Source organism: Photinus pyralis, unplaced genomic scaffold, assembly GCF_008802855.1.
Source record: "Photinus pyralis isolate 1611_PpyrPB1 unplaced genomic scaffold, Ppyr1.3 Ppyr1.4_LG1, whole genome shotgun sequence".
Lineage (NCBI taxonomy): Eukaryota > Metazoa > Arthropoda > Insecta > Coleoptera > Lampyridae > Photinus > Photinus pyralis.
In genome coordinates, this window is record NW_022170249.1 from 63,894,311 (window position 1) to 63,916,448 (window position 22,138).

The window sequence follows — 22,138 nt, forward strand, 5'->3', positions numbered from 1 at the left end:
TTTCGAAATATGTACCTAAAGTTCCAGAACAGGTTCCTGCGTTGATAGAAAAACATAGACGCTACAATAAATATTATTACGACAAAAAGGGGAAGGATCTCCCACAGCTTAATATAGGCGAGGGGGTACAGGTCCAACTCAAACCTGATACAGATAAACGATGGCAACCCGCTACAGTTAGTCGCCAGCTAACAGAAAGAGCCTATGAGATTGATACCGGAGGAACAAAATATGTCCGTGATAGAGTGAATTTAAAAGATAGGGCAACATCTATACAAGATTTGGAAAAGGAGGAAAATCTGATTCATAAGGAAATGCGAACATCCTGTATTCCGAAGGAGCAAAAAATCAAATGAATAAGGAAAAGCCAGCATCCTGTGTTCTAACTCCAAAAAGATCCCTACATGTTGATCCATCCGATGAAATTTCCAGTGTCCTAACACCTAAAAAGTCGTTAAATATGAATGAATCGGACAGGCCCAAACGTAACATTAAACCATTTAGATTTAAGGATTTTGTTTATCAATAGTTGTAAGTTACTTATACTCAGTTAAAAAAAAGGGGCATGTTATAGATATGTACCTATGTTACGCCACTGGTGAGTTGACCAGAATAAATCATATGATATCGTGTTTGGTTTTATTATAATTACGATAAATCTCCAATTATAAAACATAAACCAAGCATATTTTACAATATCTCGCTCGAACAGTAGTCTAATTAACCTACCTTAAAGTGTACACGAAGGTTTGATCCTCTCGCCTTGCATGTTTTTGGAGCCACTTCTGGTTCTTTAGCGTAACGTCCCATCTTCTAACCTTAAAAACAAAACAACAGTTACTCACGGAAAATAATTTGAGACAGCAAAAATATAGTGCACAATCGGTCACATAATACAAGGAAATATAACAATTTCGCGTTTTTTACTCAAAAAACTTACCGATTAATAAAAATAAAATCGGATTATAAACGTGCGACTGATGGTCTGTGCGCGCAACTCTCTGCCACTATAGAGATGGGTTGTGATTTCACGACCTGTGATTTTATCGCGGCGATTGATCAGTCATTTGTTATTTGTCACTGTTAAGGACGTTAAGGTCACGTTAAAGGTGGGTTTATAGCTATCCGTTTGTCACGATCCGGACCGTGTGCGTTTGTACGTTTCCGCCGGCCCGTTAACCAATCAGGAGACAGTAAATTTTTAAATCTTACGTCGTCCGTTTGTACCGGAAAAGTTGGTTCAAGTTGAACTTTTCATACGGCAACTCCAACTTTGTTACTGTGTTTGTGTATTTTTTTATGCTGTTTACCTAACTATGGTAAGTAGTAATGTTGGAGTTTACGTTGTACCAACTCTTCCTCTGAACATGACTCCGTTACTCGAGTCACACTGTGTGTGGCAACGATGTATGATCACGTGTTGTATTCTGTGGTTCGGCATTGTAGATATGTTAGACACAGCATGAGCAGCTTTCCTCTTTCCCTATTCATTCGATTCGATTAGTGACACTAGCGGATATCGTTCATGCTTGTCTTTTGTGTTTTTGAGAGTGCGTTTCTTGCATTTATCTAACGAGTAACGGTCGTCTCGTTGTTAGTTTATAATTACTTTGTCAAAGGATCCTCATCCTATATGGGTGTGCGATCATAATACGTATGGTCATGGTCTTCCGTTGTAAATAAATGAAACGGATAGCTACAAACCCATCTTTATTTGTTACCGACGAAACAGTTGCCAGGCCCGGAACCATTTTTAGGAAAATGTCACTGGTAAAGCCCTCAGAGTAAGAAATAAAGATAGAGATGCCTTGATGCTTATCTATGCGTGCCATCATCTCGTTTGTTTACTAACATTGCAGGACGCTAAGTTGTCACATTTCACGAGATAGTTTTTAAGGGAATAATAATAACATATGCATCTGGAGTAATCTAAATGGATTTTTAGATGCTTATACGAGTTCAGTAACCAAAACAATTTTAACGTACAATCAGCTTAAGTCTGGTGACCATTGTTTAGCAAACAATATTGGCTACAAAACAATTATTGTCTACTAATCAACTTCTTCTTACATTGGTAGTCTGGTGGCCACTGCATTTCAATTATCTAAACAATAATTGAATATGTAACCAACTTTCCAAACAAGTCCTTTTTACACTTGTTGTACTGTAAACAACATTGATTATTGTTTTTATTGGGAAATCTGCGTATTAAATTTTATATACTTAGTGTGATTAATTCGAAATGGCAGATTTTATGCTATTAATTTTTAATGTTATCAACAATGAAGAAAGGTACGTATGAATATGAATATTTACATACATGCATTTTACACTATAGTGTTGCGATTTAGGATTAGAATGAATTTAAACAGAAGACAACTTCGTGATATGAGTGATCCATTTTCGCTTACTGAAGAAACCTTCAAAGGAATTTATAGATTGTCCCGGCAGCTGACTCGTGATTTGATGACAGACTTATCACCCTTTCTGCAGGATAATGAAAGAGTTTTGGGCATTCCTAAACATTTAAAAGTATGTTCTAAATAATCGGATTATGTACATTCTTGTACCGTCCTATAAATGTTGTAGATTTTGGCCACATTAAATTTTTTGGCTCAAGGGTCTTATCAGAAGGCTGTTGGACAGGACTTCTTCTGTCCAATGAGCCAAAAGTCTGTAAGTCGATGTGTAGAGGAAGTAACAGGTGCTTTAGTTGAACATTTTCCACATTTTGTGCATTTTCCTTCAACAGCAGCTGAAAAAACGCAAGAAAAACAATTGTAAGCGTTAATTTTAATTAGGTACATTTTTGGTTAAGTGAAATCTACTTGCAGATTTATGACCGTGCCGCATGGATTTCCAGGAATCATTGGAGCGGTTGACTGTACCCATGTTGCTATAATATCTCCCCCAGTTGAAGATCCTCAATATCCTGCCATAGTGTTTTTGAATAGAAAGGGATATTACAGCATTAATGTACAAATAGTAAGAAACTTTCTTAGCATTAGTCCATTTTTTTTACATAGTCCAATCCATTTTCAGATTTGTAATGCACGTTTAAAAATTCTGGCAATCAATGCAAGATTCCCGGGATCCGTTCATGATGCTGGCATTTGGACAACAAGTATTGTTAAGAACCTTTTGCATACTTCTTATGAGAATGGAGATTCATCGTCATGGTTGATAGGTAAGTGAGGATGTCTAAGAATTAATACAAAATCATTTTGTTAGGAGATGCTGGTTATCCTTTAGAACCATGGCTCATGACTCCTGTCTCAGGTCACAACCTAACTGAGCCAGAAAGGCGGTATAATGTAGCACATAAAAGTATTCGAAATGTAATCGAACGGCTAAATGGTGTTCTGAAGACACGCTTTAGGTGCTTATCAAAGCATAGAGTATTACATTACAATCCAGCGAAATGTGCCAAACTTATATATGCATGTGCTATACTCCATAACATGTGCATACATAATGGTGAGATTGATATCGATATTGATCATAGTAAGTAGCTAATTTTAATTAAGTGAAATGAACACAGCTTTATTTCGTGTAGATGATGAAGAGGACAATAATGATGAACCTCGAAATGCAGAGAATGATCATAATAATTTACATGAGGGAAGAATCATTCGAAACAGAATTATTCGAGATTATTTTCAATAGTATAATTCTCAAAATTTTGCCTTACATAATAGATAGCAGTCTCTTTACTGCTGCCAGAAACTCCTCTAAGGATTGTAATAAAATGTGCAATGTTAATGTCATTCTTTTGGTGTTTTTGATGTATTCCTCTACAGTTCTTAATACATTCTTACTCAACCGATTTCTTCTACTTCTTTCTAAAATGTGAAATTACAATTGACTATATCTAGATATATATTTGCAACCTACTTTTTTGTTTTGGTCTGTTTTCCAGTGATTTAGAAATTTTTTTAAAAATTACCTGTAGATGCATTGCAGTTATGAATAAATAAAATTTTAATTAGTTCATTTTAGCTTACTGTGCTTCGTTTACTATTGCATAATTCAGGAACATCCATACCACTGATTACAAGTTTAGTAATGATGTTTAAGAGCCAATTTTCAATTTCATTTAACTGTATATCAATAGGCATCCCACCACCTGTTTGTAACCGATGTACATACAACTCTCTGGCTTTTCTCTTTGTTCTCGAGGTCCATTCCGTAAAACTCTATAGAAAATTGAATACTTAAGTATATCCTGAAAATAAAGAAAGGTAACTACACCTTTTTCCACTCCTCTACACTTTTGGTTGCCCCCTTTGAGTTATTAAGAATATTACATAACTTGGCAAATTCCTCAGTTGGTATCTCTGTTAGGCACTTAAATTTTTCTAACTGTTTTAAATAAATTTTAAATTGTTCAACAGTTATTTTTGTTTTTCTTTCTAAAATATATATTTATCAAAAGTTGTGTGTACAAAAAACAGTATACAATATGTAAATAAAAATTAAATTAATGACCAATCAATTTTAAGTATGTGCCTTTTTTTCAAAAATATCGCAAAATCTGTGGATACCTCGGGCAATTTCCTGTAGGGCAGAAGCAACCGCCAGAAGACCATCCCTTTGCTCAGCTTGTCCATGCGCGTAAGCATTGAGTAAGGGGTGTTTCATTGAACCTTAAAAAGTAATATATTGAATTATCATATTCGGAAACATTTATTTCTTACTCTTTGTGGTCTTTGGGGTAGCTCTTTTTATGTTCCCCTGAACCTTAGGAGTAGAGGATGGATCATCAACATCCTCAAAATCATCATCACACATTTCAATATGGGTTTCCTACAAGTATTGGGTTTAAAATATTAAAAGAATGTACCACATTTATGTATATAAATACCTGGTGCCCTGTCAGAGTTATTACTACATCGTCATCTGCATTAATCGGTGCTTCGGTGTCTTCAACACCTAGTTCTTGTACCGATGTAATTCCTGACACAGCCACAACACCTGTAGCTTCCAGATATCTTTTTTCCACTTCAGAGAGTAATTTTCCTTCTCGAGCTCTTTTTTTGACAAGAGACTTCCATTCAGTAAAAACCTACACAGTTATTAAGAAATAAGTTTAAAGCTATAACCAAACCGACTGACCTTTTTCCAGCCTTCCACCGTTCTTACAGGTCCACTCCCACAAGAATTTAATTCATCAACGAGAGACGTCCAAAGTTCTTGTAGGATTTCAGGGTTCATACCTGGCTTTAACCTGCCAGTCACGAATAATTTATTATTTTCCAAAGTGCGCACATAAATTTCAAACTGTTCTTTTGTTGTTCGTTTCTTAGCCATTTTAATACCTATTTTCAGAACTAATTATGTGATTTGGTTAATTTGATATATAAACGTAGATATATGGATAAATTGCATGTACTTTTGTGCCTATAAATCTGTAGCGTACTTTAAAGGTTATGTATTACACTCTACTAGAACTACAAAGGAGCATTTGGACTAAAAACAGCTAACTTCATACCATTATCATAATCAATAATCCATTCGATTTCAATATTGAAAATACGTTTACAATGTGGGATTCAGACTACCAAATTTAATCAATATTGTTAACTTCAAAGTTTTAATCTTACTTAGTAACTAATATTGTTTGCTAAACAATGGTCACCAGACTTAAGCTGAATGTCTGCATATTCTAACAGTTACTGTGATTTCTTGGGACTATTTATTACTTTTGTTAAAAAAGCAACGCACAAGTAATTTGGACTATCATATTTTTCGAAGAAGCTTATTGGAACAATTCATTTTATTTTTAAAGATTGGCTCTTCGGCTATTTTTCTTAAACCCATGGAATCTATTACACCCCTTTAGATGAAAAGAAAAGACGGCGCACAGTCCCTGCGTATATGAATTTAATCTTTTTTCTCTTAGAATATTCGAAATTGTTAATTTAGTTAATAAGATAAACTTATTGATATTTTTGTGCATTTTTAGATTTGTTTGTTTGGATTCTTTGACACTGAAAGCAAGGCGGAATTGCAAGGGCAAATCCAAATTTGTGAGTTCATAGTTCAATTTACGTGGAAAGTTAGGTTGTAACACTTCATTGTTGGGTGAAGGGGAACTATTTACAAACGATTTATTACACACATTCTGATTAGCACCTGGTCGTGAATAGAAAAATCTGACATGAAAACTCTATCTGGGCCGCAATTTGGATTCTAATAAGCACACAAATAATTGATTGACCATATAAAAATGTATTGCGAAACACGTAAAAGAATTCAAGCAAAATCCATGAAAGAAAGGAAAACTTTCCTGATTCTGATTTCTATCGCAAACGAATAAATAAAAACGTACGCAAACTTGACCAAATGTGTCTTGATTATCTAAACTGAGCAAAGCGATCGACTTGAAAACTACGCAATTACAAACAATTCTAAAAAGAAAAGCAAACACTGAAATACAAATTCAAATGAAACGAACCAAATTTGCGCCTATTTCGTAAATAATCTCCCAGACTCACCCAATAAATTGAAAAATTTTCATATACAGGATGTCCCGTCATTATTTTTGATGTTTGAACCGAAATAACGTCATTGTTTACACAACACATTACTTTGAGTGAAAGTTGACAGTCTCTGAATTATATTGCGCGAATCGTGAAATACATAGGCATTAAAGTTCCCACCTCACTCCACTTTACTTTCTGATCATAAGTAATGCTAAAGAGAAGAGGCGTAATAATCTTCATTGCATCGAATACCATTTAAAAAAAAGTATTCTTGTAGGTGGGTATTACTTTCTTCTTCATCATGTTTCTGAAAAACTGAAACGGGTCAGGTATTCGTGCTAAAGGAGTTTTAAAGACTGTATACAAAAGCGACATTTGAGAACCATCAACATTTTGAAACGTAAATGGATTCTGGGGTACCCGTGAGGTTTGGGCGAGCGGCATAGGAGCAGCAGATCTTCCATCGGCCTAATGGTAACGTATGCTCATTGAAGAAGTATTGTGTCTTGAGTTGTGTACTAGAGGTTTTATTGTGTTGAAGGTAACTCATCACTACCTATACAAATCTGGAGCATACACTGCTTGAATACTCTTGTATTTAAAAGAAAAATTCTCTATTATTCTCATTGCCGACATTTGTTTTCCATAGACCCTTGGCACAAGGGGAATATGACCGCATTGCCCATTGTACTTGTCAGCGTAATGTGGATTGGATTATCTTCACCCATACGAATTGGGTAAGATTACAAAAGCATTTTCTCCCCTTCGAGACTAAAAGGCAGAGTTACAAATTATTATAGGGCAAAACAGCAGGAAATAAACTTTCGGTTTAAAAAACTGTACACATTTCGATATTATTGGATAAAAATACCATTACTAATCGTGGTAGGCGGCCGTTTTTGTAATGAAAACAATGGACAGAAATATTTGTGCATTCATAAACGATCAAAAAATATAAAGGGTAGAGGTTATATTTTGTTAGTTACAAAATACTGATTGTCGCATTCAAAATGTCACATTAAAAAGTGTGTGCCCTGGATTGTTTCAATTTGGAATTTTAATTATGTATAACCATTATATCTATGTGTGACTGCACATAATCAATCAATTTATTATAATTGATAGAAAAATTGCTTACAAATGGATTTAAGTAATTACAGTAGGAACGACTTGTTAACTTTTTTAATTGGTACTCCAGGAATTTATAAGGCATATAAAAAGAAAATATAAGTATCACTTTAATAAAAATGATGGTATATGGAAAAAAGGTAGGAAGCGTATCCTAAAAGGGTAGTAAATCATAGCGCGAAAGAATAAAAGGGGTCATTTCGGCATTTTATTACAGGCGCTTTCATTATTTGATACCGCATTAATGCGTTTTATTAACAAATGTCTACTTAAAATTACCACTTACTTACAAATTAGCGCTAATGGCAATTGTATTCGTACACAATTAGACACCTTTGCGAAAGGTGATTTGTTTAATGTTGCTTTTTGTTGCGAGTAAAATAGTATAAATTGTAGGTTTAAACTTGGTTCAATTGTCTGCTAATGATTGTTCATTTCGGCTGTTTTCCCTTCTAATTGTCTCGCTCAGGAAAATATCCGACGCAGTATTTAATCAAGAATGGCGATAGACTCCCGCCCGAATTAGTAGCATGCGAATTGTCTCTAATGAATTAATATTTAGTTTAGCAAAAAATAATGTGTTTCTAAATTACCCCTTTCAAATGTCGACGAAAAATAAATCGTAGGTGCTTGATTAATGACGCCAAATCGTTTCGGTAGGTATTTTGACGGTCCAATCTTGTTATCGTTCTCATTAGTTATACCACGTACACGAATCATACCTTTTTCAGCTCTAAATCCGAAATGTAGAATAAGGAAGAAATAAGAAAAGGACATTTATTACCAAAAAATTAGAGGGAAAGGGCGTTAAAAAAGCGCGACTATCTGTCTTAGTTACGAGGGTATCGCGCGTGTGGTTGTTTCTAATAAAATCTTTTATAGTTTTACAAGTAAGATGAATAGGACATATGTTTATACACACTTTTTGGTTACGAATAATTTCCCCGGTGTGCCATTATAAATCCTTCCCTGCCTATGATATAAACCTTAGAATATCAAATTTCCAACCGGTTCGTAGATTGAACGTCGCTTCTTATTGAAATTGTGAAATTGAATGAATTTGGATATAAAGAAACAAAGCGCATTTGATATTATACGTTATAAAAAGTAAATAAAATGTCAACGAAATTGGTTTGAACTAAAGTGATCGATCTTTAGTAAACGAAACCTGCATTTTCCCCATCTCGTACATTAGCTATTACGTTTAGCGAGAAATAATGCGGTGATTACTCTTCGGTACCCTCGTATACAAATGCTGTTACATTGAAATATAATTTTGATCAAGTGCAATTTTTATCTAGAGCTTTTGCAACCTACACTTTTAGCATATAAATTGACGCTTCAACCGCTTACCACCTTCGACATTAATTGGAATAGTGAAAAATGTGATGAAACTGATATAAAAAGCTCCTCTACTCCGATCGCTAATCGCATAATCTCTCTCCTCTCTCCTTGACAATATTCGATAGACTGTGGATGCTATGCTGTTAGTTAAGTGCACATACCACATCACATATTTATGCACAGCGTCTGTAAAATTGGTAAGTAAAATCCGGCAAGGCAAATAAACACCATTTTTAATTCAAGCAAGAAACCAAAGCTTTCCAATCTAATATCTAAATATCGTAGAATATTGTAGTCTAATCACAGAATACGGCCTTCTCAGAATAGAAACAGCAATGTTAAAAATTTGTATGGTATTTTGGCGGACCCTGGTGGGTGTACTGTGAACTAAAACATCAAAATCAGAGTAGCGCCATCTGGTGACCAGCTTCATGAAATAATTTCCCCAATTCGATCTAAATCATAAATATCGATAAAGAATACACAGTTGTTAAATTAAAGTGTATTTAGATATAATCACATTACATTATTTAGCACAGAGAACTTAAATTACATGTTTACAAATTACCTACATATAAAACTCAGAAGTGAGTGGAACCTACGCTTTGTAGATGTTAACACTTTGCAGAAAGATCCTTACATAAGGGTTTGTCGAACGAAATAGGTATTTGGTTTTAATTGCTGTTTGGACTAAGTACATATTTTTGTTAAAAAATATCTTTAGAACTAAATTTTTTGTTCCAAGAGGTAATAAAACCGTTTCAGCAAATTGTCACACAAGTTTTTGACAACAAATGTTAACTTGATCCTGATGCTTACTTGTTACTTGAGAAGCGAGGGTGGAAGTTGTTGAATTATCTAAAACGTATTTGTATTCATTGTCTAAAAGGAATTACAATATAAGTATCTACGTCTATATAAATATAAAACTCAAGTCTACACCCTTTTGCGCCTTTACCGTTGGTAATTTATAAATTCCATACCTTGCATAAATAGGAGAGAAATAACAGCACATTTCAACCCTCTTCGCGTTTCAAACACAAAACAACCTGTATCAAAATATGGGAAACGATGCCTTTTTGATATTTTATAGTTAAAATCCGCCACACAACACTTTACGGTCACATAACTTGTTCATATTTTAAATCTTTTAAAAGTCAAAATTGACATGTGTAAAACCATGTGTACGTATAAAATCGACGGTAAAAATATTTCCTGTAACGAGCAAAATTACAGGTTTTGCAAAAAAATATTTGAGTCTGCGATAAATAGTTCTCCGTACAACCACGGGAAACGCTGTAATCAGTGACAATTTAGCGCCATTTATGTTTCTGGTCTGTGAAGGTCTTATTCTGTGAGTCTAATTATTGCAATATGTTGACAAATGACATGACATAACCCTTACAGGTCCGGGAAAAGAAATGACCTGTGGTGTTCCCTGCCTGTCGTAAAAAGCGACTAAAATTGAACCGGCGAATGACTCCCGGGATAAGGAATCAACTCCCATCAAATGCCAACCGTTTTATGGCGGAAGAGCAGTTGGGCAGTTGGAAGGACACCAGTTTCTCCTTGTAGAGAGAAATCTGATGTCCAAAAGGCGGAATGAAAACTAAAGTCAATGGCATAGGATGCAGAAGACAATGGAAAACCACTGCATTAAAGATATGTTGATATTATCCAGCTTTCTATACGTCATGGTTGCCAAACCTAAGGTTTAAAGGCAAGTTTTGTGACTAAACATCTTTAACCCTTGGTTTATTTGGGAAAAAGTATTTTGGTCCCTCTACCACGAACCATGCACTTTCATTCTAGTAATTATTTTTGAGCTATAGAAGCAAATCTGTATTTTTTTAATATCCTAATTTTATTATTGTCTATTAAACAGGTTGTTTCTAGTGTTAAGCATGAAAAATGATTCGGATAAGAATTTAACTGCAGTTTTGCGGAGTCAAAAAGCAATTTCCGTTAAATTTATATCAAACGATGAGTGGTATTTGATAATTATTTTCCACATTTCCAGTTTTAAAAATAAAACAATTTAGTTATAGAATAATACATCATTAGTAAAATAGTTTTTGTACATTTAATTTTTAATTATTCAGTCATATTTACCCGCATATTGGCAGTGGTTGAATACATAATTAGGTAACTTTAATATTTAATTTTAACGCAAATGTGCTACAAATTCAATAATTAGCTTCTATACTAAAGGGCTAAAGCTGAATGACACTTCACGGAAAGGATAGCACCACCACATAATATCGTAGTGTATTTGGAAACGTTTTTTCAAGTATAATGCACCTCTATTAAGATATCTTGAAAAGGAATCACTATGAAGTACATGGAATACGCACACAATTATCAAATGGAACGCATGCCTACTTATCCATCCTTGTTAAGATGATTGTTATATGAACTATTTCAAAGTTATTAACTTCAGCGCGATACACTTACAAATAGCTCAGTCATCTTTTTATCAACTGAATAGCAACTAATTAGGAATTATTTCTCCTCCTTAGCACACACTTGTGCAGAAACTGACAAACTCATTCTTATTGTTACCCTCGGTAAATGGGTCAACCATAATTAATAAGGTTGGCGTTGAACTGCTGACCATAATACAACGTTTTAAATTCAATTCAAATTAAATTGGATAAAGAAAAAACCCTGGAAAAATCATTACAATGTGTAAAGTTTTAAAAAGCTGGTCTGTAGTCAATCCGCCAAGCCATAAGTATGTCAAAAGCCATCCAAATGTTTTTAGAAATGCTGCATTTTTTGGTCTTTGTTTTTCACCCCAACTCCATTTTTGTTTTTTTTTCGCAGGAGGGGCTACGATGCTCTAAAAATTCGAAACGAAACAACGCTACCAAGACGCGACTTTCAGGAATCTTCTTACAGTCTTAATGTTGTGCGGAGTCGGTAATACTTTGTCTGGATTTGTTTGCAGACCTCCATCACTAACAACCTGACCCAACCTTAGTATATTACTCAGTCTCTTTTCATCTCATTCTCATTTAGTTACTCCTGTGTGCACTTATTACTATTTTCCTTTTTATTATATTACTCAGTTATAAGCATTACTTGATTATGTTAATTTTAATTGTATTCAGGAAGTCGGTGGAAGATCAGAACTTGCCTGTGCAGCAACTGAACCGATAATCCCTGTCGTTTCCATTTCTTTAATTTGGTGGAAATAAACACATTATTATTATTATTATTATTATTATTATTATTATTAAAAATTTGAAGGACGGGTGGAAAAATTGGCACTTTTTGGGGTTGAACTTCAAAGTGGACCAACAGAGGCGGCGGAAACCTTCTTCCAAATGTTGTAGGTGCTCGGCGAAAGCTCTCATCCACAAAATTATATCGTGCAAGTAGGCGAACGCTCGAGGCTACATTTCTGGCCCAATAACTCGGTCCAAAAGACGTTGAAACGTGACTGGTCCAAAAGGAAGCCCAAAGGACAGCTTTCGGACAATGACAATGGGCGCACTCCACGGACTTTCAGCCAGCATTCGCTCTACTTCTTCGTTGACTGTAGCTTGCATTCGGGAATTTAACGGGTACGGCGACCATATTAAGCGAAACTCTGGCAGTACATACCTACGTTATATGGTGGAGCCAATAAAACTTTTGGTCACCTGACGTACGACCATGCTCGTGCCATGTACGTAGCTCGGTAATATAACGAACAGCGGATTCACGCCTCAAGGTTAATATTCGGAAATAACAATTCTGGAAGTCGGTACTAAAATCTAACCAATTGTGCCAACAGACACGGTTGCTGGTTATTTATCTTTTGCAAAACTTATAAAAAACGTGTACAATTAGCTTGTTTTCCTCCAACCTCGATTATCAGGTTCAACGTTCAAGTATGCCTTAGTAATCAACTGGGCCCAGAGGAACGGAGTTGGGAGCTGATTGATAATGTATTGGAACCAATCCACACACTACTTCCACCTGCATCAGAGAAGCTCCTTAATACTATTTTTTTGCAACTTCAAAAAGGGATGTAATTCGAAATGCGGAAGCATGTTAAGGTCAGTTGTGCTCAAATTTTTAGTCTCCAACAGAAGACGAAACAGCTGATGTATCGCTGTTTGAGCAATTTACGTCAACTCAGAAAGAAGAAGAAGACTTTTTATTCTACTAGGATCAAATAATATAGCCCGTGGAGTGGCCTACTGGGGAAACCACGTTAAAAACCCGTCAATTACACTACAGGTGGCTTGGAAACGTGTGCATAGTACAGAAAATACAACTTTAGTACATCTTCAACTTCTGGGAAATTTAAGCAAGGGTATCCCTATTTTCGGGCTAACTTGACCATATTTTGTAAAAAAAAAACCAGATTTAGTCCAATCGCTAGGTATAAAATTAATTGTCTTTTGGGTGATATATAAAATGGAGGTTTATTAAAACAAATGGGAAGTGTAACTCCCGTATGCTCACAAATTTTAAATCACAACGTTCTCCTTTTTGAGACTATTCAATTTTTATCCTTTCTAAGGAGGAACCAGGGCTAACGATCCCTCACTTGAGAAAACCCGGAAAGACGTTCTATATAAACTCTAACATAGTATTAAATGCTGTATGTTAAGTAAAAGAGTCCTAAAAAATTTTCAAAAGAGCTAAGCTGCCCTTGTATAAGTCCTCAAGTAGCTTTAAAAAAGATTAGCCATATAGTAAGCGTAATTTTTCTCATTTCTGCAAGCTCTTCACGAATATTCATTTTTTTTAGACAAGTCGATTCTCTATGAATTTTATTCAAACCCTTCTTTGAGAAATAAACACGAAATTTAAAACGGAGAGGGAGCCGGAACGCGCCTGGTTTGTTTGCAATAACGTAAATTAGTTAAAATCGTTCTGGTAAATTTAAAGGCCAGTATCATGAGGTCGTGTCAGCCCGAGTTGAATTTCAATTTATTTTAAAACAATTATCTTTTCAAATCGATTTTTCGCAGGTCATCAACTCATAACAATTGAATTAGTGCATTATACTCGGGATTGTAAACGTTTCCGAGCGAATTTTATAGAATTGTCAATTTTAATGCGGACCTTTTCGCCATTCAAATCACTACATTTATAAGCGCGACGAGAGCTGATTTTTTTTTTATTTATAATGGAAAAATTCTTGTAATGCGGTTTTCCAAGACGTATAACCTAAAACTCCTTTCTTGTTGTGAATAAAGAACACAACTTTAATATTATGTCTCGGCGGCAGTAAAAAATTTTATGCTGTAGATTTTCTGAAATATTTATGTTAAAAAGACTTCGTGTTGGTAGTGTTACTACGAAAAATTGTTGTTACCACGCCGATCTCTATGCAAAATCATATTTGTTGTACTATAACGACATCAAAGCTGCGCGTCAATATAAAAAGAGGATCCGCCGGAAATACAATCTAAATTTTTCCTCTATGACCTTAAATATTATGTTGCATAGGGTATTTTTGGTTTTATTAGGTTATTGCCACTTTGGAGACAGTTGAAAAGTTAGGTAAAAAGACGAATCGGTTTTAAATATATTCCAGGCACGGTCTAAACTTCCTTTCTTTTGTATTAGCACTGAGTTTTTCTCGTTAAACCATAATTAAAATAAATTTACAGCGTTGAAAGTACGTGGACCACAGTAGGAAAAGTTTTGTGAGTAAACTGCAAAGCACTTTCTTTAATAATACCTACCTAAACCAAAGTTTTAAATGGTTTTTCTGAATGGTGGCGATTGCGAATGATGATAAGCCTAAGAATTAAGCAATTTGTTGAACTTCAGCTTTTTAAAATTCGCATTACGTTTTGTTTTCAATCGTTTTATACGAATGACAATGAAATTAATTTTACTGATTGAAAAGTTTTCCCTATTTTCAAATTATTCTCTACTGAACTCGCGCACTCTTTCTCTATTATCATGCAAATTGTTTGTTATCATTTAAATTGTCTTTTGTTCAAATTAAAAAAGAGGTTCAATTTGTTTTAAGTGGAGCAACTGAAATCATCTAACCCAACAGGTATTTTTATTAACGGTTGATACTGTAATCTTATCGTATAAGTAAATATTATAGATAAAATGCTTTCGTGCCTGTTCATCATTAGTATTGTCGCGGATTTTGTGTACCAAATTTGCGTCGCGCGTTTTTTAAGTGTTAAGTATCTCCAAATATGGCTGGAAAAGGTGAAGGCGCTGGAGAAGGAACACTTCTCAAATTGGAAAATCAAATAATGGTTATTAAGTACACTCTGCTATTCACTAACGTCATTTTGTGGGTATGTAATTACACTTACGTTGATGATTGATTGTTTTAATGATCTGATAACCGCCTGCGGCTATTATAACTGCAAGTGGCACGTTTCGCTTGGCACAAGAAGCATATTTTAAGTAAACATAATGGCTCATATGAACGATTTTGCGTTTGAAAGGCTACCACGATATTTTTCCTTGAAACGAAATGAATCACTGATAAGGAGCGTGACTATAGGCATTAACACTCATGTTGATTTCCTAATCGCACCCTTTCAATCCGATTTGTTAGAAAGTTACGAATTACCCTTTACCTTGTGTAACGTTTGATGCTTTAGTAATGAAAATTAAGTAGGTAAGTACTAGCGGTATCGACCTTTCGATGATATGGGTTGGGCGCCTTTGAATAATTTTCAACTTAAATCTCTTGCCGAAAATTAATTGATCACCCTAAAAGTTGGTGACAGCGCTAGAGATGACAATTTTATCTTTATTCCCGAATGGAAGCTCCTCATTAATTGCGGACCACCGCATTTTGAAACTTCTTCATACTGAGTAGAATGTGATGGATTTACGGGCATAAAAACAGTGGAAAGTTGCACGTTTCCGTACCGAATTCTCATGCAGTAACATTATTGTAGAAGTAAAGTTAACTAGGAATTACTGCAGTAGATATACGTTCCTAACCAAACATTTTTAACTGGCATGAAAGTGACAAATCCTACTGCGTGTGTCATTATCTTTTATCCCAGGATCAAAGCTGCGTTGGGGTTGCAACGTGGCGCCATAATCCTAAGGTTCATAGAAAAGTTTACTGTTATACTTTTTTTATTTATGCATAGGGTAACACACAGGAAAATCTCATAATTACATGTATCCACTAAACAAAGCATCAGAAATAAATTGAAAATATGGTAGTCAGAAAGAACATATAATATTTGATGAAGTATGAATAATGAAATGAGGTAATGACAGTAAGCTAGCACATTTGTTTAGCTAGTTTTTCTTGAAAGGGTTGGTACTAAATAGAGACATATGTATTTAATATTTTACTATTATTGATCACAAAAGTTCCTAATAGTGATTTAAATTAATAACAAATATCAATAATTTAATGTACCTTTTTTGTATACGTACGTCAAATGTGACATTTCGCTGATTGTATTCAAACAGCGAAGTATCGTTTCGTTGCTAGGGACAGAGAAGCGGAAAACAGGCAGAGAAATTTTACCGGACGCGTCAAAAAATTTGTCAAGGGGGACATCTTTTTAACCAAAAACTACTTCACTCCCTTTCACCCTCTGGGTGATGTAGTTTTTTGTTAAAAAGTTGTCCCTCTTGACAAATCTTTTGGCGTGTCACGAGGTTTTTTCCTTTAATCAGTGGTTTTCTATAAATCCGTGGCGGGAAATTTTCAAATGAACACCCTGTATTGTTTTCCTATCAGTGAAAACCAAAAGGTTCAATAAATTTCTAGCTGGAGTGTATGAGTTAAGTCCTATGGAGACCTTGTATTTTATAAATTGTATATAATATATTTCATGAACACACTGTTATTGCATGTGTCAAATAGCAATCGTAGGTCTTTCGTCTTTGTCTCTTTGTCTATGCGTATTTGCGCAACAGAGAGCTTTGTAGAAACCGTAAGAATGTGATTGTTGAGGCTTAGGTCAGAAAAAAATCTACCGCCAAGATATTTTATTGCATTCCTCTTTTTAACATTAGAAATGTTTATGTTCTCGTTGCGTTACGAGTTTCGTTCAATGCGTAGTTACGTTTGTTTTGTTAATTTCAATCCAAAATTCTCCTTTGATAATATTACGAGCATGTAACAGCGCTTATTATTAAGTAGGGTGACGTTCCCAGTGAATAATAGCTATTTGTATAACAAGGGAGGAAAGTTAAAGATTCCCTCCCGCGTGTGAAGTTTAATGCCCGCACGCGAAGCGGAGGGCAGTAATCACACAAGGGAGGGATATGTACTTTCCTCCAGAGTTATACATATGATTTTTTCTACTACCTCAACTTTAATTTAGCAAAGATTTCTACGGTAAGATGACCGCTTGCCATCTAGTTACACTAAAAAATTTAGGATGTATCCATGGTGAAGTTATGTTGCCATGGTAGCGGTATAAACAGTAGCTTGTGTACTGAGGCGCTTTCTTTCGGTGATCCAAACGCGTTTGGATTGTCAAATCACGTTCTTTCGAAGTGTGATCTTACGATCATGATTGCTAAAATCGTGAACAAACTGAACATAAAAGTTTTATGATCACGAATTCCTAACCTATAAATGCAAGGATATTTTTGCTCAAATGTTCGATTAGTCAATATTTGTAACTGAAGAGGAGCATAATTGTGCAAGTACTTCCACTTGTATTTAAATTATTTTCATAATCCAAACAAAAAATACGTAATTCGAATGCAAATGTGTACTACGTAAACTTAACCAAACTTTGATTTAAATTCGCGCGTTCTTTCGTAAAACGTGATCCTACGAATCACGATTTTGAAATCATGATTGCTAAGCAGCCGAAAGAAAGCGCCTCTGTGTTTGGGAAAACTGTACTTTGATTTTAAGAAACCGTTACTTTTTAATGAGAAAGACAAACTATTGTTTCTGGGTGTGTACAATGTTAGCATTATATCTATGGTAAATATGCATATTTTTCTTCATTAAACTTTATACATACAGTTACATATACAGTGATATTCATGTAGAAGTAGACATAGGGATTTCCTATGTCTACTTTTACATGATAAAAAGTCTTCTAAGGGACGCCTAACTTTATGCAACCAAAATAACTACCTACAACAAATGAAGATTTTCCTGTCATATTAATTAATTTGAATATTATCGCTTTGACTTCCGAATACTAATTTTCGTTCGTGTGTTGATATTGATATTTCCAATTGGTATAGTGCCGGTACCAGTTAAAAGAGCTTAAGAGATTTATTTTCTGTGAAGCCAAAGCAACAATATTCAAATTAATATGTCAGCCAGATCTTTATTTGTTTCAAGAAGTTATTTTGGTTGCATAAAATTAGGCGTCTTTCAGAAGACTTTTTCTTATTTGAAAGTAGACATGAAATCCCTGACTACTTTTTACATGAATATCACTGCATATACTTACTTAAGGTACGCTTAATCTACAGCTGGTTCAATTCGTGTAGGTACCTACCTATCTTATTTTAGGTGTTTGCATGCATTTCAAATCGTCTATAATTCTGTATAACTGGTTCTCCTAAGACTTATTATATGGCACAAAAGAGGTACAAACGACTGCGATTAAACACATCGTTTGTGCTTTAATTGCATGCGTGAAGTCAGCCTAAAGCCATTTAAAGGTTGTTTTCCGATCAATTTAGATTAAAAAGGTACCTACCTGTAATACTGTCTTAGTAAAGGTAACTAAAAGTGCCCTTATTTTTCCTTATGCTATGTATTAATGCGTTCCTATTACTTCTTGATACAGCTTAAAAATCCTGGCGATTGCCCCCATACTGTACGTTACATAGTAGCAATAACAATGCAAGTGCAAAATTTATTAAGTTCAAAATAAATTATATACACTGCCATGTGACATAAATTCTTAAAAATAAACAAAATGAATAACAAATTCGTAGTGTAACTTTTGGTTTCAAATACATCTTCCAATAGAACATTGCAAAACTTGAACTTAATACAGTCGCAACGAAATACCTTACAATAATCACGGTTTTCACAAAATACCAATATATACAAATAACGAAAATAGTTTGACTTAAGTCTTTCATCCAAAAGCATTTACCACAATAAATTTAGTCTATTGTTGTTGCTCTACGGTCTGCTCGAATCGTTGCAAACGTCGTCTTCTTATTTCTTCCTCGGCACTGAGCGGATTTGCAGATGATGTAGCGGGAATTGATGCATTTGAATTACTCGAGCTAGACGTGCCGCCTTCCGATTCTTTACTTGTATTACTAGAATCATTGGCTGCAGGTGGAACATTGTCCGTTGGCGGGTGACTCGGTATCGTTCCGGAAGTGGCGACTGCCGCACTGTACTGATTCATCATAAGTACGGCTGCGTCGAGCATCACCTGAGAAATTCAGTTTATATATTTTTTTACACTTCATTAGGGCACTCCCCCACACTAAATCAATTGTATCAACATTTAATCTGGGGTGATCAAATCTACACAAATTTAGACTTCCTTCCCCCTCCCCAGATTTCTATTTCAAATTAACATCTTAAATACCTCAAAATTCCTTTCAATTTATTTTGAAGTAGGTACATCTAATCGGAGGGGATCTGAGATCATGAGAAGATTAAGCTCATAAATACAATTGGAGGGAGGAGGGGGGATTCGATATATAAAATAATGGTACCTGAATGTTTTGTAGACAACGAATTCTCGCCTCCACATGTTCACGTTCATTCCCCTCCATTCTTCTAAGTTCTTCAGCGGATAGTGATGCAAGATTTGAAGAGGGCATCGGTGGTGGAGACATAAATGGCAAAAATGGAAACGGCATAAAAGGAGGCAAAGCAAACGGTGGTACTGGACCTTGCTGGGTCGTGCTTTGCGAGGTGGAGGTTGGCGGTGCGGTGGGTGGCGGTTGAGCGGCGGCACCTTGGTTTAAATCCTGCATTGGATTAATTAACGGTTGAAAAACGAAAGGAGGACCAGCAAACGGGTTCGGCATCGGTTGTGCTTGCGGACGCGGTTCGGCCCTTGCAGTTGCAGGATTTCGTAAAATATTCAGCCGACATGTTGGGCACGTCTGTTGTCGTTGAAACCAAGATCTTAAGCACGCAGTATGGAAAATATGATTGCACGGTAACTTTTTCGAAGACGTGGTCATTTCCTCGCGACAAATGATACATACATTGTCGGCGGCTTGCAGTTCTTCCGGTGTGGCATCCGCATACAGGGTGTTCATATTATGAATGGCGCGTCGTGACAATATTACATTATTAAATGCCTTCTTAAAGTTCCGTAATGTGTAATACATCGGTCTAAATGCAAACAACGGTAATGTATACAACTTTATCATAATTATGAGAAAAGCGATGTATAGGACTACTTTAATGAGGCCCATTACCAGTTCCGTATATAGTAAAAACACAGCCTTATTCGCCCAAGGAGCTTCGCTATTTAAATCTATCGTGTGTAAAACATATTTTAGAGCTATATTGGCAACCATAGTTAAAAGTATGGCATACTCGAAACCGAACACTAACTGTACAGATGGTCCCATCGCCATCGTAGATAGATATGCATGTTGTAGAAAATAAAAGTCCGAAGTACCTAATACGAGTAGTAAGGATAACACTCTAATGTGAAACACCCAGCTTATGACTGGACTCCTTTCCATCTACAAGAAAACGATTACTTACACACTTGTACTTGTACTCATATTTTAATAGTTGAATTCGGAGTTTAAACTGTGTACTTATTCAGCGCTTAAACTTTACTTCAAAGATTCCATAGCGCTTGTTTCATGCCTTTTCCTATTGACACAAATCTAAACCCTCTGTAGTGCTTTCTAGGTTGTTTTAAGAGCCTTCTAGGCCTTTCCTAGAGCTTTTAAATAATGATTTATTGTCACCAGCAGTTGCCAATAAGGGTCAACTTCAAAGGTATCATATAGAGCGATGCTTTTTCACATTATCACATTTCGAAACAATTAACTGAAAAAAAATAAAAAAGGTTGCTTAGCTCTACAAAGGACACAGAATTGTTCTTGAAAACCTTCTAAGGCTCCAAATAGTCTATGAGTTCATGAAAGGCTCTGGAAAAGGTCAACTAAGCCTTGAAGCACTTCTTAAATGCATTTGAGAAAGAATTCTATAACAATTTAGGGCATTTAGTACGTTTTCCAAGCTTTAAAATGACTTCTACTGGTCTCTAAACCCTTTTCAAAGCCAGGGAAAGCACCTGGGAGACTAAGGAAACCACCACAAAAGTGACAAGTCGTCTACAACATTCTCAACAGATTTAGACCTTTGTTGTACTGTATAATTTAGAAGATTACCCATCTTAAAGAGTTAGGGATGTGAACAACATAAGCACGTGCACTTTAAAGTTTAAGCTCCGAATTTGACCTTCTGAATACAATGTGGCCCTTCTGCACCTTGGTATACTTATACTCACATAATCAATTCGATCTTCGGCCAGCCAGTGGAACGATTTCAAGAAGAGTAGTATAGTAAAAAGTGCTACAAACTTTGGTGTGAAATCGTCACGAAACACGGTGAAGGCGAGACAAGTCTCTGTAATGGCATACCACGCTCTCTCCATGAGGTGCTAAAACCGATCATGATATAGTACTAACATTCCTGTTACAGGCTAAAGAAACCTCGAATTCCGCCGTTCGCAATTGTCCAAAGAAGACCTTGCGCATCAGTTTACCGGTGAGAAAAACCAGTATGAAGGCTTGAATATAAATGACCTACAAATGTAGAAATCAGCGCAAAATTGTGGTAAATGCCGAGGAAATACTTACAGCCATACTAGGATTTGATTTGGTTATGTATACAACAGAAGGATAAAATTGTTTCTTCTGGTAGTAGGCATTGGCCAGGACTACGGTCGTTAAGACCACACTCAGTACAGATATTGCCACGGACCTCATTTTTTCCAAAATTATGGAATTAGGGTGAATAAAGACACTGTTAATTTAAATATTTATTTCTTACATTTGAGTGATGTGTCAATTTGCCGTTTGTTACTCTGTACTGTCAGACCGTCAAATGTAGATGTGATGCGCATGCGCCTGTTTCTGATAAACAAAAGGTACTGTCGTGAAGTTATCGGCACTGTGCCGGCAACGTGGCAAATCAAATCCTATGATTGTCAATCAGATTTATTCCCTCCAAAAGTCAAGTAAAACTACCAATAATTAATTGTCTACAATCTACGTGCCGAATAATGTACTACGTCATCGTTGAG

At 35.5% G+C, this 22,138-nt stretch overlaps 3 protein-coding genes and 1 long non-coding RNA gene across 6 annotated transcripts; 1 reads left to right on the top strand and 3 right to left on the bottom strand.

Moving 5' to 3' along the window:
- Positions 1-250: 250 nt before the first annotated feature.
- Positions 251-1,726, bottom strand: LOC116159817. The gene is made up of 2 exons (XR_004143062.1): positions 941-1,726; positions 251-818 (listed from the first exon to the last, which is right to left on the bottom strand). It is a non-coding gene; the product is annotated as an uncharacterized LOC116159817 (long non-coding RNA).
- A 515-nt stretch (positions 1,727-2,241) lies between these two features.
- LOC116159820 (putative nuclease HARBI1) lies at positions 2,242-3,826 on the top strand. Of its 2 annotated transcripts, XM_031472902.1 has the most exons (7): positions 2,242-2,292; positions 2,352-2,532; positions 2,590-2,780; positions 2,835-2,985; positions 3,043-3,187; positions 3,232-3,504; positions 3,557-3,826. In XM_031472902.1, the coding sequence occupies exons 1-7, from the start codon at positions 2,243-2,245 to the stop codon at positions 3,664-3,666; spliced, it is 1,101 nt and encodes a 366-aa protein (XP_031328762.1). In that variant the 5' UTR covers position 2,242; the 3' UTR covers positions 3,667-3,826. The 2 variants fall into 2 exon arrangements, with proteins under 2 accessions (XP_031328762.1, XP_031328761.1); XM_031472901.1 differs by having other exon boundaries at positions 2,266-2,532.
- LOC116159818 lies at positions 3,670-5,631 on the bottom strand. Of its 2 annotated transcripts, none has more exons than XM_031472900.1 (8): positions 5,116-5,631; positions 4,865-5,065; positions 4,707-4,806; positions 4,545-4,646; positions 4,252-4,412; positions 4,005-4,196; positions 3,895-3,946; positions 3,670-3,842 (listed from the first exon to the last, which is right to left on the bottom strand). In XM_031472900.1, exons 1-8 carry the CDS (start codon positions 5,308-5,310, stop codon positions 3,688-3,690), a joined length of 1,158 nt encoding a protein of 385 aa, XP_031328760.1. In that variant the 5' UTR covers positions 5,311-5,631; the 3' UTR covers positions 3,670-3,687. The 2 variants fall into 2 exon arrangements, with proteins under 2 accessions (XP_031328760.1, XP_031328759.1); XM_031472899.1 differs by having other exon boundaries at positions 4,698-4,806.
- Positions 5,632-18,725: 13,094 nt separating this feature from the next.
- Positions 18,726-21,947, bottom strand: LOC116158748 (E3 ubiquitin-protein ligase synoviolin-like). Its single transcript, XM_031471579.1, has 5 exons — positions 21,693-21,947; positions 21,546-21,638; positions 21,341-21,493; positions 19,572-20,561; positions 18,726-19,282 (listed from the first exon to the last, which is right to left on the bottom strand). The coding sequence occupies exons 1-5, from the start codon at positions 21,819-21,821 to the stop codon at positions 19,007-19,009; spliced, it is 1,641 nt and encodes a 546-aa protein (XP_031327439.1). The 5' UTR covers positions 21,822-21,947; the 3' UTR covers positions 18,726-19,006.
- Between the last annotated feature and the right edge of the window lie 191 nt (positions 21,948-22,138).

Excerpts from the sequence above, each read along its gene's own strand:
- LOC116159820 (XM_031472901.1), top strand. The coding sequence starts at position 2,299 with ATGAATATGAATATTTACATACATGCATTTTACACTATAGTGTTGCGA. Across the intron at positions 2,533-2,589 it reads GCATTCCTAAACATTTAAAA|ATTTTGGCCACATTAAATTT; the intron begins GTATGTTCTAAA and ends TAAATGTTGTAG. Across the intron at positions 3,505-3,556 it reads TGATATCGATATTGATCATA|ATGATGAAGAGGACAATAAT; the intron begins GTAAGTAGCTAA and ends TATTTCGTGTAG.
- LOC116159818 (XM_031472899.1), bottom strand. The coding sequence starts at position 5,310 with ATGGCTAAGAAACGAACAACAAAAGAACAGTTTGAAATTTATGTGCGC. Across the intron at positions 5,066-5,115 it reads CGGTGGAAGGCTGGAAAAAG|GTTTTTACTGAATGGAAGTC; the intron begins GTCAGTCGGTTT and ends ATAACTGTGTAG. Across the intron at positions 4,197-4,251 it reads GTGTAGAGGAGTGGAAAAAG|AGTTTTACGGAATGGACCTC; the intron begins GTGTAGTTACCT and ends AATTTTCTATAG.
- LOC116158748 (XM_031471579.1), bottom strand. The coding sequence starts at position 21,821 with ATGAGGTCCGTGGCAATATCTGTACTGAGTGTGGTCTTAACGACCGTA. Across the intron at positions 21,494-21,545 it reads TGCGAACGGCGGAATTCGAG|CACCTCATGGAGAGAGCGTG; the intron begins GTTTCTTTAGCC and ends GATCGGTTTTAG. Across the intron at positions 19,283-19,571 it reads GTTGTCTACAAAACATTCAG|GTGATGCTCGACGCAGCCGT; the intron begins GTACCATTATTT and ends TGAATTTCTCAG.